The 20,553-nt window shown below is 38.9% G+C and overlaps 1 protein-coding gene across 5 annotated transcripts in view; it reads left to right on the top strand.

The window, feature by feature from the left end:
• Positions 1-20,553, top strand: part of PAK2 (p21 (RAC1) activated kinase 2) — a 133,876-nt gene that overhangs the window by 58,218 nt on the left and 55,105 nt on the right. For all 5 annotated transcript variants that reach the window (XR_006355480.1, XM_043991093.1, XM_043991095.1 and 2 more), the window contains exons 2-3: positions 7,612-7,822; positions 20,413-20,513. Coding sequence is in view for 4 of the 5 variants with exons in the window: in XM_043991093.1 (XP_043847028.1) it covers positions 7,636-7,822; positions 20,413-20,513 (288 nt within the window). In the remaining variant the exon portion in view is untranslated. The remainder of the gene's footprint in view (positions 1-7,611; positions 7,823-20,412; positions 20,514-20,553) is intronic.

Below are 20,553 nucleotides of genomic sequence, written 5' to 3' on the forward strand. Positions count from 1 at the left end.
GTGCCGCGCCGCCCGGAGTCCCGTCAAAAAACCCGGCAGGCAGTCTGACATGCGCAGCAGGCGGACTGTACCCGGCAGGCAGTCTGACATGCGCAGCAGGCGGACTGTACCCGGCAGGCAGTCTGACATGCGCAGCAGGCGGACTGTTCATCTCCTCCCCAAAAGGGTGGTCCTTGAAAAACTGGCGTCTTTCAGTTATCCTAGCCGACTGTTAAAAACTTTCATATTTTACCACAGGTCTTTTTCTCTTTTGGGGGGTGTCTTTGGGATATAAACCTAGCAATGGTATTGGGATCAAAGGGTATGCACAGTTCTTTAGCCCTTTGGGCATAGTTCCAAATTATTCTCCAGAATGGTTGGATCTTTTCATACCTGCACCAACAGTGGATTAAGCATCCCAGTTTCCCCCAAACCCCTCCAACATGCAGTATCTTCCTTTTTTGTTGTATTTGCCACTCTGATAGGTTTGAGACTTTGTACTTTCAATGTAATTAAATTCTGACTTGGGTGTACCTAGCTTTTTTCAAAATACCAAAATCGCTGATTAGAAAGTACAAGTGTATTTTTTAAAAAGTACAAGTGTCTTATTCAAGTGTAGTTATCTATATAAAGTGTATTTATATCTACATATCTATTTATTTATATATCCATATCTATATTTTGCTTTTTTAAAGCTAGTTTTGGATCAGGACTTTGAAAACAACTGTTTATTTCCTCAGATTTGAGAAATTGCCCATATTAGACATGTTCTCGATCCTTTGATTTAGTTGTATGCATAGGATAGTTGTGTTCTAATTGATGCAGAATCAGCAAAGAATTGGACTACTTGTTTTTTGAGCTTTGGTGTCTCATAGCATGAATGGACTGGTACTACGTACATCAACATTATTCTGTTTGATTTCCTTATCAAGTCATTAACTGATTTCCATTTTGCTTTTAGGAATAGTATATCATATGCTTCTTGACTGTCTTTAGAGAAAATTTGGAGTCAATTAAAATGGAAGTCTTCTTTCAACTTAGCAAGCTTTGTTCTGTTGCTTGTACACTTTTGTGTGGGCTAACATATTGTATTGTATTATTGCTTAACTTGCTCTTGCTTTATAGTGACTACCAGGAGGCCTGGTGCCAATATGTCTTCATAGCACTGATCTGTATGACAAAGTCACAAAGCATAAAAAGGAAACAACATGTACACAAGTAATTAAGATTCAGAGGAGGAGAGGGTGATAAGTGCAAAGGTAGTGTTTTGTGAGAAATTTGAAGAGGGAGTGAAAAGAGGGAAGTAGAGAGGGTCAGTGTTGGCTTTAGAAAAGAGGTGGCACCTAAGTTCAAACTTGAAGGCAGAGATTTTCAGTGAGACTAGTCTTTCTTTCTGGTTAATGATTTATATTTTAAAGTATGATTTTCAGGTTTTCTTTACTATTTTCATCTTTCCTGAGGCATTTCTGCCTTCCTTTACTTCTGGCTTCACAACTTGATGTCTGGTCACTCTATAAATGGGGCACTATTGTATTTGTCCCTTGAATATTAAGGTTCTGTAAAATGCAGGGTCGTTTTTGTTAGAGAACAAAGGACATTAGATTTAGAGCTGGAAGGGACTTTGAAGGTCATTTGTTTCAACCTCCTTATTTGACAGAGGAGGCCACTCAGGTCCAGAGAGGTTCTGTGACCTGTCCAAGGCCAGATGACTAGTTAGTGCCCCAGCCAGGATTTGAGCCTTGGTCATCCTTTGATGCCATTTTTTAACAGATTGTCAAAAAAGGGTTTAACTAAGGCTTGTAGGATCGTGAGTGCTTTACTTTTTAATTAGCATATATAAATAGTATTCAAATTGTACTTGTAATGCTTTATTTGACACTAGTGATTTATAGTAAATTCAGCACAACAGTATAATTTCCACTAGTTTGAACTCACTGGTTCTTAATCCCACTACTTTTTTCACTGCTATTGTGTATTTAACTATCCTCAGCCTCCTCTGCTAAACAGTTGGGCAATTGTTTGTGTTTGAGTCTCGTCACTGTTGAACAATGGGCTTATTAGAAGAGTGTTTTGGGCAGGCTTTTTTGTTTTACCCACTTGTTTTTCACTGAAAAGGGGCTGAAAGTGAAAGGATTTGAAAGGAAGGTACCACTTTGCTGTGATTTGAAATTTTAAAAAACCTCACTAAAAAGGCTTTTGTGATAATTAGGTAAAGGAAAGTTTAAGATCCACACAGCATGATTTGCTTCATTGTATGTATCTGGTTGAGATGCCTGGTAAGTGTAAGGAACATCATAAGGATCTTGCATGACATTTATCAACCTCATAATATCATTTGATACTGTCATTAGAAGTCCTGTGAAAGGTTATAGACGACTTTACAGTACTATAGAATGACAAGCCAGAGGACTAAGGTAGGACTAAGGTCATGTAGCAGCTAGTGCTAGAGGAAAAAATATACGAAAATCTCCTAAATTTAAGGTTTAAAACTTGAAAAAAAAATTTACCTATGAATGTACCTTGTACAATTTATACATTGTTTATTAAACATTAAGAAACTCAGGTAGGATAGGCATAGTCTTTGATATAAAACAATGTCAACATTAATGATTGGTTATTGAAAGACTACTGTGTGCAAGAAAACTGGGAACTACAAAGAGAGGTAAAGAAATACATAATAGGGGGCAGCTAGATGGCGCAGTGGTTAAAGCATCGGCCCTGAATTCAGGAGTACCTGAGTTCAAATCTGGCCTGAGACACTTGACACTTACTAGCTGTGTGACCCTGGGCAAGTCGCTTAACCCCCATTGCCTGCCACAAAAAAAAAAAAAAAGAAATACATAATATAGAGTCTGTACTCTCAGTGTGCTTACAAGTCAAGATAAGGAGAAAAACTTACAAGCTTGAAAATGTAACTGGCACTTCAAAATAAGAACTTGGAAGGGAAGGGTGGAAATGAGTATTTATATTGCATCTACTGTGTGCTAAATACTGGGCTAATCTCTCAAGTGAGTGCAGTCAGAGTCTGAATCAGAGAAAGGAGATCACTTTGCCCTTTAAAGTAGACAAAGGAAGTGAGAATTGAGCTGAACCCTGATGAATTGACTTTGGATAAAGGGAAGGGAGAAGGCAGGGCATACTTGTGAGGAAAATGATAAGAATCAAAATAATGGAAATGGGAAATCATTTGTTGTATTTCAAAGACAGATCATAGACTTAGGCCTGAAGGAGACCTTGAGGATCAACCACTGCAACACTTACTTTACAGCAGAGAAAACTGAGGCCCATAGAGGTGTAATGACTTGTCCAAAATTACAGCACGGGTTCTAAGTAACAATGCATCGTTTGGGTTGGAGCAACAGGTTTGTGTAATGTGAGATTAGATTCTAGTGGTAGATTTGAACCAGAATGTAAAGGATCTTGAATGCAAAGGTTTGAAGAGATTGGATTTTTATGTTTGTAGGCAGTGATTTTATTTAGTTATTTAGTGAGGTAGTGGTGTGTAGAATGTATTGGAGGAAGGGGACAGCTAGGTGGTGCAGTGGATAAAGCACTGGCCCTGGATTTAGGGGTACCTGAGTTCAAATCCGGCCTCAGACACTTGACACTTACTAGCTGTGTGACCCTGGGCAAGTCACTTAACCCTCATTGCCCCTTAAAAAACAACAACACCCAAAACAAAACAAAACAAAACAGAATGGATTCGAGGAAGAAACATACATACATAGGGGAGACTAGCAATATAAACAAGGAAATAAGAGCCTGCACTGGGCTTAACAGCACTGATGTCGATATAACATTGAGTATCTCGATGCAAAATGAAATGAATAAAACTAGAACAATTTATTCTATAACATCAAAATTGTAGAAATCAGCAGTTTTGAAAATATTGAGAACCTTGATCAGTGCAGTGATCAATCATAATTCCAGAAGACCTGTGATATAGTGTGATGCCCTTCCCCAACAGAGATGTGATGGTCTAATATGTAGAATGATATGAAAAATTTGTTTTGTCTGACTATACTGATTTGTTTCAAGGGTTTTGTTTTGTTTTTTCCTTTTGTGGTTAGTGTGGGGAGATCATAGTACAGGGGAAAAGGTTTCTTAATTGAGAAAATATAATATAATTAAAAGAATAATAAATGCATACAAAAATAGCAAAAAATTTTTTTATTTTTTAAATTTTTTCCAGGGCAATGGGGGTTAAGTGACTTGCCCAGGGTCACACAGCTAGTAAGTGTCAAGTGTCTGAGGCCGGATTTGAACTCAGGTACTCCTGAATCCAGGGCCAGTGCTTAATCCACTGCGCCACCTAGCTGCCCATCTCACTGGGCTTTCTTAACATTATCTCCAACCTAACTGCTCCTCCCCAGTCTACCTCCTGATTTATCATCCAGATGAAGGCCCTGTCCTAGGACTTTTGCTGCTCTCTTGGTGACCACATCAACTCCTCTATGCTTATTATTTTCTAAGCAAATTACTTTCAGGCCTATGTATCCAGTCCCACTGTCATTTGAGCCTCAGTACTGCATAACCAGTTGCCTCTATGGACATTTTACACCAGATTTCCTAGAGACATCTCAAACCCAGTGTTCCCCCGAATAGAACTCATTATTTTTCTCGTCAAACCCACCTCTCTTCCAAACTTCCCTATTTCTGTCAGCACCACTATTGTTCCAGTGTAGCAGGTTTGTAACCTCTGTGTTATCCTTATCCAGTCAAATGCCAAATTAGTCTTGCCATTTCTTCTTTAACATCTCTCTCATCAGATCCCTTTTCTCCACAAATAATGATGATGATAAGGCTTGAAGATCCCCAGAAGCCCTTTACATGGGGTAACTTATTTGATCCACTCACATACCCATGCCTAAATTTTTTTCAACAACCTCCTAATTGGTCTCTTTGCTCTCTCTCTCTCCATCTGACACACTGTTGCCAAAGGAATTTTCTTTTAAGTGCAGACATGACCATATCACTCCCCAGTGGCCTCTTACTCCCTCTAGAATCAAATATAAAGTCTTCTGTTTAACTTTTTTTTTTTTTTTAGTGAGGCAATTGGGGTTAAGTGACTTGCCCAGGGTCACACAGCTAGTAAGTGTTATGTGTCTGAGGCCGGATTTGAACTCAGGTACTCCTGACTCCAGGGCCGGTGCTCTATCCACTGCGCCACCTAGCTGCCCCTTCTGTTTAACTTTTAAAGAGCTCCCACCTTCATTTCACATTACTCTTTCTTGTGCACTCTGACTCACGCAGACTGACTTTCTTTTTCCCCCCTCAAACTAAGTACTCCATCCCCACACTTTTACTGCTCCTAATGTTTGGAATTCACTTCATCCTCACTTGTACCGTATAAAATCCCTCCCTTTCTTGCAGTTCACATACCACCCTTTCCATGAAGCTTTACCTCATCTCTTCAACTGCTAGAGACCCTTCCTTCCTTGTATTTAATGACTTCGAAGACTTCGAATTCTCTTTATATATATATGCTGTGTTGTTTTTCAGTTGTGTCTGACTCTTTGTGACCCCATTTTGAGTTTTCTTGGCAGGGATATTAGAGTGGTTTGCCATTTCCTTCTCCCAATCATCTGAAAGCCAAGGAAACTGAGGCAGTTAAGTGACTTGCCTAGGGTCACACAGCTAAGTAAGTGTCTGAGACTGGATCTGTACTCTGGTCTTCCTGACTCTAGGCCTGGCCCTCTAACTCCTGTGACACCTAGTTGCCATATATTCTGTATATGCTTTTAAAGGTCCTTGTCTCTCTTGTGAGAATGCAAGCTCCTTGGATGATTTCATTTCTTGTCTCTATCCCTAGTGCTGGGCACAGAGGTACTTAATCAGTGTTTCTTCTTTTGCCCCCTTCTTCATCTCCTCCTGCTCTCCACTCCAAAGTAACTCATATTTATTGTTTCTATATCAGTATACATGTTGTTTGCCTGGTAGAATTTAAAATCCAATGGGCAGGGAATGTGCACTTTTTTGTCTCTGTTTCAGCCTTGAACATAACTAATGGATGCTTTATAAATATCTTTTTATTGATTAATGGATGACTAAAGTATCAAGTAAAAGAAAAATCATTTATATTTGCTAAGTTTATAATAAAAATTTAAAGAAAAGTGGAAAAAAGAATCAAATTACAAGTTTAGACTGTTACAGAGCTACAAAAGGGTAGTGTGGCATAGGGGAGCCAGCCTAAGCGTCCAGAAGAGCTGGGTAGCTTTCACCCCTGTCACTTACTTACTGGTTGTGTGACTTTGGGCAAGTCACTCAACTTTTCAGTGTCCTAAGCAACTCTGGAAGACTTTTAAGTTGTAGAATGGTTGCGCAGTGTGGTATTTGAGTCATGGCGTGGATTAAATAGGCCCTTGTAAGCTTGCCTGGGACACTACTCACCATTTGTACTGCACACTGTTCCCTACCATGTTGGTAATGAACTCTCTCTGTACTTCCACCTTCAAAGCTAATTTCAGCCTTCATAAGGCCTTTCCCAATTATGCCCCCCCCCCAATAATTACGTGTACACATCTTTCTGGATAAGCTCCTTGAGGACACTTTTATCTTCTAGCCCTAGCACATTAGTATTTAAATGCTAAATGCTTATTGGTTGGTTGATTACATCTCTGGGAAAATGCCATGAGTTCCAAATTCTTGATTTATGACTGACCTTTGAGAACAATTCATTTCTAAGTTTGGGGCTTCCTTTACAACTGATTTTTAATGGGCTGATGTGTCAAAGAAAAGGAATGTCACATAACCAGTTTTCATTAACATTAATCCCCTTAGACTTTAAAAGTTTTTGTTTAGTTTTTTTATGCTGATGCTGATTTTAAGAAAAGTATTTGCAGAAGTGGGCAGTCGGTATGCAGAAGGGTCTTGAGCTAGTGCTGTATGAGGGTTATTTGATGGTGATTATTAATAATAGCAAATATTTATACCATGCTTTAATTTTTGCAGCGTTTTAGAAATATTATTTTGTCTAATCTTCACAATAAGCCTGTAAGAAAGGTGCTAGTAATTGTGCCCCTATTTTAGTTAGGGAACTGAGGCTGAGAGGTTGAGTGACTTTCCAGCTAATAAGTGCCTGAGGTTGGATTTGAATTCAGCTTTCTGACTCAGGATTCATCACTATCCACTATACCATTTAGCTACCTCATTAAAACAACTGCAAAAGAAAAAAAATTGGGGAGTGGGATTAGGGAGAGGAGCCTAGAAGAAAGATTAGCCTTGCCCTGCTTGGCTTCCTAGAGAGCAGAATTAGAAGCAGTGGGTGGGTATTACATATTTAAGCCTAATGTAAAAAAGCCCGAATAATTTGAGCTATCCAAAAGCACAATAGTTTGGGGTTGCACCCCAGTAGAGATTGTCAAACATAGGTTGGCCATATGTCAAGTGACTTCAAGAAAGGATTTTTTTCCCCCGGATATGGTTTGGACTGGATGATTTTCAGCGTTCTTTCCAAGGGACTTTTTCTGTGGAAAGTGTGTTTCTAACAAATTGGTAGCCTTTCCTTAAGAGAACCATATTGACTTTTTTTTACTTTTAAATAAACATTATATTCCCTACTAGAAAGAAATCTGCTTGTTTCTCAAAGGTTTTCCTTCCTGACAGTATTTGTGTATTTTTATTCTATTTCAGGTTTTTGTATAATCATTCTTAATCATGTCTGATAACGGAGAACTGGAAGACAAGCCACCAGCGCCTCCTGTCCGTATGAGCAGTACCATTTTTAGCACTGGAGGCAAAGACCCCTTGTCAGCTAACCATAGTTTGAAACCTTTGCCATCTGTTCCAGAGGAAAGAAAGCCTAGGAATAAAATCATCTCCATATTTTCAGGCACTGAGAAAGGTAAGGTTCTGTGGTAAGGGGGTGAGTATAAGTATTGGTGGCTTATTTTGTAGTATTTATGAGTCACATTGGCCCTCATTTTGCTTTGTTTGGCCATATGGTAAGAATTGGAAAGATACGGTGTAGGTTGTACTTGTACATGAGGCTCCACTGTATGAGTTTATTTTCAACTGTTTGTCTTATACAAAAATAGAAACACAACCTTAAGCTTAAGTAGTTCCTGTTACTCTACTTAATAATATCATGTAGTGTATGATAGTACATCTCTGGGTTGGTCTCCTTCCAGTACTTGGAACAAGGGCAGTAATTGATGGGCATGCCATCTGACAAGTTAACAAGAACTGTTAAAACTCTACTGCTAGTGATCATCTTGAAAATGCATGTAATGATTGGAATGACGCCACCTACTGGAGACTTGCTGTGGAGAGCTCCACCATGAGGAAAATGCCTCAGAGGCATTGTGGCTTTTCCTTGGCGTCAGGAAATGACTTGCTCATGGGTGCTGTCTATCAAGTCTACCAGCCAATCAACTGGAGGAGCCTCCTATGGTCTGGGAGGAGACAGGAAGGAGGAAAGGGAGCCTGCGCAGAGAGCGCTGGCCTTTTTGGCTTCCGGACTTGATGGTGGTGGCGGCAGAGGACTTCACAGGAAATTTGAGGAAAGATAGGAATGCCAGGCTGTTAGAATTCTGTTCTCAATCTTTTTCTTTCTATTTTCCAATAAACCCTTAAAAACCTAAACTCGTTTTATCAGTGATTTTTAGTCAGTTTCCCCCAAACTGGGGGAACACATTAGAATCCACATTTAGAATCTTAAATTACACATTCAGGAGATTATAAAGGTTAGTGCAAGCAGTATATAGCATGTTAAGTGCTCAGTATTTATTAATTTCACTTGAAAAGTTAGAAATTTTAAAACAGGATTATAAATAAAGAAAAATAAACCTGTCCTGGAGTCAGGAGGACCTAAGTTCAAATCCGGCCTCAGACACTTAACACTTACTAGCTGTGTGATCCTAGGCAAGTCACTTAACCCCAATTGCCTCACTACAAAAGAAAAAGTAAGTGCTTAATAAATAAAGAAAAATAAATAAGAAAATAAAGAATCACAGACCAAGCAGAAGCATAGAACAAATAGAAGCATGTACAGTGGGCTTTCCTTTTCATTCTTTCTCACTTAGTAATTTGTTTCACTGCCTTGTGACTAGAGTCATTATGTCTTATTTAAATTATTAACTATCCTGAATTAGAATTCATTTATTAAGTTCCCACTCTCTGTACTTTAAGACTTGGGGAGATAACAAAGTTCAGTCACTACCTGCTTTCAAGAATCTTAATTGTGCTGGAGAATAAATTGATTTAAGCTGGTGCACTTTGATAGCCATTCAGTGAAGCATGACTCTATACTTTAGAGCTATGTATGCCTACATGGAAAATAGAAGAATAAAATCAATAAATAACTGTCACATGCCTACTGTTTGCAGACAGCTGTTCAGCATAAAATGTCCTTCACTTAAAGACTTACTGGTTTCTTTAGGGGCTGATATATATAATGAAATATTTGATTAACAATACAAGACCACATATGGATTAAATGCTAAATTTAATGATGGAAACATTAAGAGCTAAAGGAGTTTAGTGGGTTGACCACAGCTTTTAGATCAGAATTTTTGGTAAACTACTCTAATTATGAATGCTTTTTCTTGCTTTTTTGCCTTAACAAAAAAAAACCATATCCCAGGTTAGCATACGTCATAGTAATGTCATCTTCTTTGACACCCTCAATTAATAGGACAGAAGAAAGAATTGGTTCTGAAGTGTCTTTTCCAGACTATTGGTCTCTCATCCCCTTTGCTCTTCTTATCACTTAAAGTATTTGACATCCAGCTATATTATACCTTCTAAATCATTGCTGATATATATATATATATATGTATATGTATATATATATGTATATATATATTTGATTGCTGCTGTATTTTATTGGCTTCCTTTTTACCTCCTTAAGTTAGTTTATCACCTGCCTTGCATATTTCCTTTTGATCTCTTGTCTTTGGTGATTTTCACATTTAGTTGATCGCCCACTGACTCAATCTTACAATTCCCTACTTTAATTCCATTTCAGTTAACCAGCCATATATTTAGAACTGAACGTGTATAGCAAATTCTGTTAGATGTTGGAAATATAAAGAATGAAGCAAGATGTGGAATCTGTCTTCAAGAAACTTATCATCTGGGGAGGAAGAGCCACATACATATAGCTGAAGTGCAACTTAAAATATCTCTCATAGGAGAGGACCAAACCAAGGGGCTTGTCAGATTGGAGAAAGGAGGAATTATGTGTTCTCTGTATTCCCTTCAATTCAGCAAGTGATTATTAGTCACTAGTAAAGTTTGGGAAGCACCATGCTAAGCACCTTGGAGACAAAGAGGAAAAGTAAAAGTGTTTCTGCCCTCAAGGTGCTTCTGTATTATTGGAGGACATAGTAGATACCAGATCAGTAAATACAAAATAACTTGGTTGGGCTGGTTGAGAGCACTAAGACCTAAGGGAAAGGTGGAGGGTAGAGGGAGGAGGAGTGTGTGGGTTCTTCGGAAAGAACTGCTGGTGTAGTGGATGCTTCCTGATTCTTCAAGTTAAACTCTTGAAAATGGCCGGGCATAATGAGAAGGAGAGGTGAAAGGGAAAGCATTCCAGGCATGGTGATAGCCTGTACAGAGGAATAGAAGTGCGAGATCAGACGTTGGAAATGATAAGTAGGCCAGTTTGCCTGGAACATACAATGTGAGAAGAGAGAATAATGCACAGTATGATAAGGGAGAATAATGGTAACATTCTGGAAAGATAAGTTGGAGCAATGATAACATTATAGAGAAGATGATGTTTGTCCTTCATTCTTGAAGAACACCATGACACCAGAGTGATGTCATGACTTGTAGTGAATTGGATTTAAGTGAGGGAGACCTGTGCAAGGTTACTAGCCTCACTGTCTCCTCCAGAACCATTTGGGTCCAATGACAAGATATACTGGATGACTGGAGATGGCCCTTTGATGTTTAAGGCAGCTGGGGTTAAGTGGCTTGCCCAGGGTCATACAGCTAGTCTGAGGTGAGATTTGAATTCAGGTCCTCCTGACTCCAGTAGAGGTGTTCTATCCACTGTACCACCTAGCTGCCCCTACATTATAGAGAAAAACAACATTGAAGCTGATTAACATAATGATAAACCATAAATCTGATAAAATGAAGATGAAACATACTACTTAACTCTGACAGAGAGATGATGAACTTAAAATGCAGAAAGAAACATTTGCATAAATGCCTAATGTGGGAATTTATTTTGCCATTCTATATCAATACATATAAAAAGATTTGGCTTTTTTTGGGTTTGTTTTATAATTTGCTTAATGAGGGAATGGAGGTTCGTGGGAGAAACAGATTAATTAAAAAAAAATACATGTTACCTGGGAGAAAAAAGAATGAGAGGGATATGAACATGTTTGTATAGACCAAGGAGGGAGTTTCTGGGAAGTAAGAGAGTGAAAATTACAGACAAGAGATAGGGGAGATCACCTTAAGAGGAAAGTTCCCAAAGGAGGTAGAAGGATAACAGTGCCAGTAGAAGGTGGAGAGTTGGAAATAAGGAGCTTACAACAAATGGATTCAGTTTTCTCAGTAAAGTATGAAATAAATTTTCCTCTGCTGAGAGGAGAGGGTTGTGTTAGGTGGCCTGAGAAGAGTAGGGAACGTTTGGAAACAGCTGCTGTGAGGTAAGATAAAAACAATTGATACACAGCAGTGAGGGCTTGTTTGAGATTATCCAGCATAACTGTTGTGACTTTCTCGGGTCACCATGAGAGAAAGTGGGAGAAAGGGGGTACAGGTGATAACCCAGGGTTGGGATTGGCAAGGTGACAGAATAAGAGATTCCAGGGGAGAGCAGCAGAACTGGACTGGTTAACTGTAGGGTCCAGAAGGCAGAAGGAGACCAGAACAGGGAGTGATGGACTAAGAAGGTAGAGTGATGGAGGGACTGGAGGTAATATTGAGGAAGAGTATGTGTAAGGGAAAGATGAAGGATAAGTTATGGTTTAAGAAAAGCATATATCAGAGTTCTGTCCTCTAGAGGCGAAATAGTTATAGGTGATTAGTGAGATAAAGACAATGACCATTCTTGCACATGGCTGAGGAAGAGTGAAAGTACAGATTGTGTAAGTTGAGGAGGATAACATAGTGGGAGGTGAGGATGTTTGAAGAGATAGAAACTTACAAGTTGAAGTCCCCAGGTATGGGGGCATCACTTGGAATTAAGACAAAGACTGTGAATTAGACACCGAATTCCTTGAAAAAGGAGAATGACTTGAGATCTGGTATGGTACTGTAGCTACAGCAGCCAGGACCTATAGAAGGTATTACACAGATGGATAAATTGCTGAGTCATAGCAACTTAAACTAGGTCTGTTTGGTAATAGCATTGAGGAGCAAGAGAAAGTATGCCTATTCCATCTTTTCCTAGCCCAGTGTGTTGGGAGACATGAGAGAAAGTATACTTTGTTATAGAGAGAGTGGCCAGTAAGGCAAAATCTTCTATGGGGAGCCGAGTTTCTTGTAATTACAAGAAGACAGAAAAAGTGTGAGAGGAAGATGTTCAGAGGTCAGTTTGTTAATGATTTCCGGAAGATGTAATGTATGAAGGCATAGTAGGAAAGAGGTGTGATAGAGCTGAGTTGAGGAAGTTTTCATCTAGCTAGGCTTTGACTGAATCACAGGGATTCAGAGAAATGCAGAGTTTTCTAGCTTATTATACCCTCCTCAGTAAGCTGTGGTAGTTCCACCTTAAGTCCCTGCTTAGATATTGATTAGATTTTTTTCACTTTTGCTGTGGGGGCATGAGTGAAGAGATGAGATGGATGTAATAGATCATATAGAGGTAGAATTGACAAGATTTTGGCAACGATTTGGATTTAGAAAGGTGAGAAAATTAATCCACATCTGAGCTGGAACCTAGGCCGAAACTACTGAACTCCTCTCTTTATAACTACCCGTGATCTCAAATCAAATGGCCTTTTCTAAGTCCTCATGTTTTTTGACCTCTGCAAGTTTCGATATTTTTTCATCATCTCCTGGATACTTTCTCCTCTCTGGGTTTTTGTTACACTGCCCTCTCTTGCTTCTCCTACATGCCTAATCCTTCTCAGCTTCCTTTACTGTTTCTTTATCTTCATTGCCATTAATCCCCCAAGAACTTGTTCTGTTTTCCCCACTCTCCCAGTACTACCTAACTTGTGGATGTTATCAGCCCTTGTGAGTTCATTTATCATCTCTGTAAATGATTCTGAGATCTGATATCCAGGACTCATAGCCAGTCCTAGTCTCTCTTGAGCTCCAGTCCCACATCACCAGCTGCCTTTTGGACACAATTTCTATGACTTGTTCTCTAATGGCACACAGAGATAGTCATACCCTTGATCCTGCCATCATCCACAAAGAATTGTGGGTAATGCTTCCATGCTTATGCTTCAGAATTCCTTTATCTGATCATAATCTTTCATTATTCCATCTTTCCCAGTGCCTTATGATCCCTAACACTATACTTAGTTCTCACCATGACCCCTGTTCTTTCCATCTCTTAGTTCTTTCAAGGGCCATCATCTCCACACTAACTGTACACCCTTCCTTTCCCTATCTTGACTGTTTTGCATATCAGTTCACTTCTACACTATCCTTTGCTCTTAATTCTCTTGACCCCTTGTCCTATTGCCAACTACACTTTTCTAAGTCATAACATTGAAATATTCCTACTCTCTTTAGAACACTCTGTCATGCCTTCTTTCCCTGGGAACTTGAAATCTCATTATTCTGCAAGATCAAATCTTTCTGGTACTCACAGCTCTTCAGTACCTTTTGCTCCTTTCATTGAGCCATCTAACTGCAGGGCAAGGCCATGGGCTTCAGGATCTCCATTTAAAGAGGAGACTCAGTATAGTTTTTTTCTCCATTTCTCACTAGCTGCGTCGCTTTTATACTTCTTTGAAATTCTCCATCATGCCCTTGTGTGTTCTCTCTTCCGTTTTCTTTTGTGTGTTGTCTTCTCCCACTAGATTGTAAGCTTCTTGAGGAAAGTCTTTGTGTTTATTGGTATTTGTATCGCCAGCATTTAGCACAGTGCCTGGTAAATAGTAGTTACTTAATAAATATTTATTAACTGTCTCTCTATCTCCTTTGCTGTTGTTTACATAGTTGCTGAATCAAGCTGGAGAAAATCAGCCGTGCTGACTCCGCTACAAATTTGTCTTCCGTAAACTCAGCTGGGCCTTAGTAGCTGGGCAGTCCTTTTGAATCATCCTGATCTATTTTCTGTCCTATTCACCATGGCATATATTACAAAACTTTTCATTCCTTCTCAGGCCTCCTAGTACACCTCTTTCCCTCTAGCCAGTAAGCTGAGTATTTCTCCTCATACTGCACCAGAAAAAATGAAGCCCTTCGCCGAGAGTTCTCTTTGTCATTTCTTATCAGACGTCTTCTTCCACTGTTCTCAGTTTTCGGCATGTGCCCTTGTTCCCAGGCTATCTTCTATTAAACCCACTGTCAAGATAAGGAATGTGATGGATGAGATTTGGCAGACACTCAGGAGCCCACCTGAGTGGATTACTAGCTGATTTGACTGGATTAGTAGTTGACTAGATTCTAAGCACATCTGGCTGGTACTTGAGAGTACTTAAGAAAGCATGGTTCTCAGAATCTAAAAAAACTTTGAACTTCCGGCTCAGTCAACCAACCAGCTTGAAGAACCTCCCATTTCTGGGAGGGGACAGGAAGGAGGAAGGAGGGCCTGCACAGAGAGCGCTGTCTCTTTGGGTTCCTGACTTCACCGTGGTGGCAGTGGAGTTGAGGAAAGATAGGATTGCCAGGTTGTAGGAATTCTGTTCTCAATCTTTCTCTTCTTTTACTATCTTTCAATAAACCCTTAAAAACCTAAACTCGTTTTATCAGTGATTTTATAGTCAGTTTCCCCCAAAACTGGGGGAACAGATTAAAAAATTACACATCGCTATCTTTCCCATCTTCATTGTTGTTGTCGATGAGTTGTTTCAGTCATGATTCTTTGTGACCCCATTGGGGTTTCCTTAGTACATTTACTGAAATGATTTGCCATTGTCTTCTCCAGCTCATTTTTCAGATGAGGAACTGAGGCAAACAGGGTTAAGTGACAGGGTGACATAGCTAATAAGTATTTGAGGCCAGATTTGAACTCACAGAGATGAGTCTTCCTGACTCCAGACCTGACACTCTATCGACTGCATCACCTAGCTGGCCATTCTTCAGTCTAATCTTCAATTTCTATCTATTGGTCCCTTGTTTCTGCCTACAAACATTCCTCTATCCCTCCACCCTGACTTGATCCAGCCATCCTTGATAACCATCATCCTAGATCAGTCTTACTCTTGTCACAGTTCCTTGAGAAAGCATCTTTATTTCCTTTCATCTCCTATCTTAATTTTCTGTAATCTCTTTTGACTTCATCATATTTTGGATGTATCTTGTTATTTACTTTTGTATCCTTCATTAATATGTGATCTCCTTAAGGACAAATACTGTCTTTTTCCTTTCTTTGTGTCTCTGCAGTTTTTGCAAAGTATTGGTGCACATAATAGCACTTAAATATTTATTGATTAAACCTCTACCATCATTTATTGGGAATGAGGTGATCTTTGTCTGGGTGTCAGAATAGGCCTGATATTTGGGTTTGCATCAGCCATAGCTGCAGCCTGGACCTTGTCACCTGCAAGATGTTGAACTTTCTACTCACTCTATCCAAACTCCACCTCCTTTACCAATTAGCCTCTCTGCTTCTTCACATTTATTATCTGCTGCTTTTCCATGTCTTTTTCCATCATTGGTCATTCAGTCCCTCCCACTTATCCCAGCCATTTACCCACTTGTACTTAGACTGAATTCCTTAACCAGCCTTGACTCAGTGGCAAATGACATTGAAAAATTGGAATATGTGCAGAGGAGTGCCACCCACATGGTGTGAAGGTTATCAGAACCATATAACATAAATAGTTGAAGGGAGACATTTAGCTTGCAGAAGAGAAGATCAATTAGGAACACAATAATTGAATGTATTTGAAGTACGTAATTTAAACAAGTGATTGCTTCATTGGATCTGCATTTACATTGATGTGGATATTCCTTCTTTTTTTAATCCAAAATACTTACTTTATTTTTTTATTTTTGTTTTTTTTTTTTATCATAAAAGTATTTAATTATTTTCCAGTTACATGTAGAGATAGTTTTCAACATTTTTTTTTTAAAGTGAGGCAGTTGGGGTTAAGTGACTTGCCCAAGGTCACACAGCTAGTAAGTGTTAAGTGTCTGAGGCCAGATTTGAACTCAGGTACTCCTGACTCCAGGGCCGATGCTCTATCCACTGCGCTACCTAGCTGCCCCAACATTTGTTTTTATAAGATTTCTAGTTCCAAATTTTTCTCCCTCCCTTCTCTCCCCTCTCCCCAAGACAGAAAGCAATTTGATATAGGTTATATATGTACAATCACATTAAACATTTCTGCATTAGTCATGCTGTGAAAGAAGAATCAGAACAAAAGGGAAAAACCTTAAAAAACAACCAAAAAAGCAGAAACATTATGATTCAGTTTGCATTCAGATTCCACAGTTCTTTTTTCTGGATGTATAGGTTTTAACCTCAGACTCTGCTCTCCTCTGTGTCATTCCATACATCCCCACCAGGGGATCCTAGTGTGCTAGGGCCCTTTGTAGAAGCAGAACTCAACCTCAGTACCCTTTTATACTCTTGGGGGGGGGGGCTCTGAAGGTTAAGTGACTTGCCCAGGGTCACACAGCTAGTAAGAGTCAAGTGTCTGAAGGCAGATTTGAACTTGGGTCCTCCTGAATCCAGGGCTGGTGTTTTATCCACTGCACCACCTAGCTGCCCCCCCCCCTTTACACTCTTAAAAAATTATTTCCCCTAGCTGTTTTTAGGATAGGTTATATCTATGACTATTTATTAGAAATTAAAACATATAAATGTTGTTGTAAATTTAGTTTTGACCTAAAACTAGATTTCCTAACTTTTTTGCTGTTAGGCAGTCTGGTGAAACCTATGGACCTCTTCAGAGAATAATATTTTCAAATGCATAAGATATGTAGGATTTTGAAGGAAACTAAATATATTGAAATCCAAGAGGTCTATGACAGCAGAAAGGTTCAGAAATCTTGTTCTAGAGCAGTGATTCTCAAAGAATGGCCTGGAGAAATGCGGGTGTCAAAGCAACCCCTATATTCTGAATAAATTAGTCAAAGAAGTAATTTTAGCTCAATCATAGTCAAGGTTACACTGTAAAATGGAACTAAGAATAGGACCCCTTTCCCAGAGTTGTTGTGAAAAAGGAAGAAATTGAGGAAGAAAGGACTTAGTTATTAAGTGCCTACTATGTGCCAGGCTGTGTGCTCAGCACTGAAAAATATATTATTTTACTCACAACAATCCTGGGACATAGGTACTGTTATTAACCTCTTTTTACAGGTGAGGAAACTGAGTCAGGCAGATTAAATGACTTGGCTAGGGTTGAGTTACACATTAACTAATAAGTGTCTGAGGCTGGATTTGAATTCAGGTCTTCCTAGCACCAGCTAGGTATTTTGTAAAGCATTTTGTAAACCTTAAAGAGCTATATTGATGCTAGCTATTATCATTATTATTAATTTATCTCATTTTTATTTTTAATAAGACATCTTTTTACATATTACATATTCTTGATGAAATTACTTATGAAAGGCAACAATTTCATGTTAGAGGGCAAGAGGCTTTATGTATGTATTAGTTATTAAAAAGAGAAGAAAAATTAATCTTGTATCTTTTTTACAGTAACCATTTTGATGAAGTAAGTCAGTTTTTATATTCATCTAAATTAAGTGCCTTTTACTACAGATAAAGGATACACAGTTTTTAAAAATTGTTTTTCCCTGGTGGAACATTGACTACGATTGAGCTAAAATTACTTATTTGACTAATTTTAATTTAGATTGTTTTTTGTTGTTAGCAGTAGACAGATAAAATACCAATACTATTCTTTTTTGTTTGTTTGTTTTGCAGGGCAGTGAGGGTTAAGTTACTTGCCCAGGGTCACAAAGCTAGTAAGTGTCAAGTGTCTGAGGCCAGATTTGAACTCAGGTCCTCCTGAATCCAAGGCCAGTGCACTATCCATTGCGCCACCTAGCTGCCCCACCAATACTATTTTTTTTTTTTTTTTTTTTGGTGAGGCAATTGGGGTTAAGTGACTTGTCCAGGGTCACACAGCTAGTAAGTGTTAAGTGTCTGAGGCCAGATTTGAACTCAGGTACTCCTGACTCCAGGGCTGGTTCTCTATCCACTGCGCCACCTAGCTGCCCCTACCAATACTATTCTAATGAATGGTTTTGTATAACAAAGCTGTTTCTGTTCTGTCTCCTATAAATGTAGAGCTTTATTGATTCTTGTTACCACTTCTTAAATCAGTTTTCCAAATACCTAATTAGGATATATTTGTACTCTAAAAATACATCAACCAAAACAAAACTTGCAAAAATAGTCACTAGTTCAGATGCTAGTTGACTACAAGAAGCTAGCTTATCCATTCCATCTTCTTTAGATCCAGAACGTGCTTTTTGACAGTATGGACATTTTAATAATTTCACCACAGCAAAACATCTTGACTAGCCAAAGATTTTATCAATTTGTATCTGAAGCAGGAAGGTATGAATGAGCTGACTAACAGGAGTTTGTGCATTTAACTTCTTCCTTATGTCTTTGTTGATGTCACAAAGATAAGTCATAACATCATTCTGACCCTGTTTCTAACAAACAGGGGCCTTCTCTTTGTAGAACAAACTTAGCAGCTATTTCTGGGTTAGGAACAAAAGCACTGTCTGCTGAATCTATTAGACAGGGGAAAGAGTCCTTCCAGTTAAAGGGAGGAATCATTTTAGGTTTAGGATTATGTTGGAATCAAGGTATCTTTCTTTTTTTTTTTTTTTTTTTTTTTAGTGAGGCAATTGGGGTTAAGTGACTTGCCCAGGGTCACACAGCTAGTAAGTGTTAAGTATCTGAGGCCGGATTTGAACTCAGGTATTCCTGACTCCAGGACTGGTGCTCTATCCACTGCGCCACCTAGCTGCCCCAGGGTATCTTTCTTACTAAGACATTTAAAAAGATTAATTATTTTAGTTCTTGGCTCCAAGAACTGTGCAGCAGTATTTAAAACATCCTGTTTGTCTAACAATGATTTTTCAGTTTCCAGTGCATTGTTCAGTTTGAAGCATGATGTAGAACCTTGCCATTTTACTGTGTTCAAACTTTACTACATCTAGTACCCTTTCCTAACCTACTACATCAATTAGGCATAGATCATTTTAAATAAGACAAAAATGAGGGCTAATGGAATTAGATTCTGGGGCTAATTCTTTTAAGAAAAACAAACTAATTTATATAAACATCTGGCATTAGTTTTTTTGTTCTTTTTCTTTATCTCCGTGTGCCCCACATCTTAACATCTTTGTTTCCTTCTTAAATTCTAAGCTTTTATGCCTTCTAGCCTCATCATTTGGTAAAAGTGTCTTTCAAATAGTATAAACATATTGAATACAGTATAGGACAGATAGTAAATGGTGTTAAGACCTATAGGAGCGTGGAGGATGAAAGCTGAGAAGAGTTTGGGGTGCTGAACAAGTAAGAGGAGAAGGGACTGTCTAGGAAGAGGGGTTATTTAACTGTGTCAGTTTTTTAAGGTAGATCACAGGTGATAAATAAACTGAGACATGGACACTAGACTTGGCAATTTTTGGATTATGGATAACTTTTGAGAGAAGAATTTCAAGTCTGAAGCTTGATTACAAAGGGTTGAAAACTAGGCAGAGAGTCAGGAAATGTAGGCTTTTCATTGCTAGAGCAAGAGGGGGTGGGAAGATAGGTATAAGCGTGCCTGCTGTGGCAGGGCCAGTGCTTTAGAGGCAGGGGAGGGGATTAACTGAGTCCTGGGACTTGGCTGGTCATAGAAGAATGAGGCATTCTCTTCCCATTACGTGTTTTGAAAATTGCCTAATAATAAGGCAGGAGCAATATCTAGCTCCTCTCACAGTAATCAGTACATACTTTAAACTTTTCTGAACTGCATTATGGAAGGGATTGATTGCCCTGTTTGGTAACTGAGATTCTACATCATTGCTCAGCTGAGCTCAGTAGAGAGCTTGCTGTTACTTTAGAGGGGATTCATTTAGCAGGAAAATCATTGGGCTAAATGACCTTGAAGGCCTCTTCCAACTCTAGTATTCTATGACTCTACTTCCTTTCATTCCCGTTACCTCGTAAATCATGTCGTTCTTTCCCCTTCTTTGCGTTCAGCCTTTGTTTCCTCCCATCTTTTCAGTTCCATTTTGCCTGTAAAGTCCCAGACAATTTTCTGTTGGCCGTTTTTTGGTTTTATGAGAATATATTGTCCCTAATTGATCTATCAACAGAATGGGTATTTTTGTCAAATTTAAAACTTTGTTCAATATAGATATGTTGACTTTTTCCCCCCCATGTAGGAAGTAAGAAAAAAGAAAAGGAGCGGCCAGAAATTTCTCCTCCTTCTGATTTTGAACACACCATCCATGTTGGCTTCGATGCTGTTACTGGAGAATTCACTGTAAGTATAATTGGCTACTGTTTTTCAGTGTGTATTGATG

This window comes from Dromiciops gliroides, chromosome 3 (genome assembly GCF_019393635.1).
Source record: "Dromiciops gliroides isolate mDroGli1 chromosome 3, mDroGli1.pri, whole genome shotgun sequence".
NCBI classification, from domain to species: Eukaryota; Metazoa; Chordata; class Mammalia; order Microbiotheria; family Microbiotheriidae; genus Dromiciops; species Dromiciops gliroides.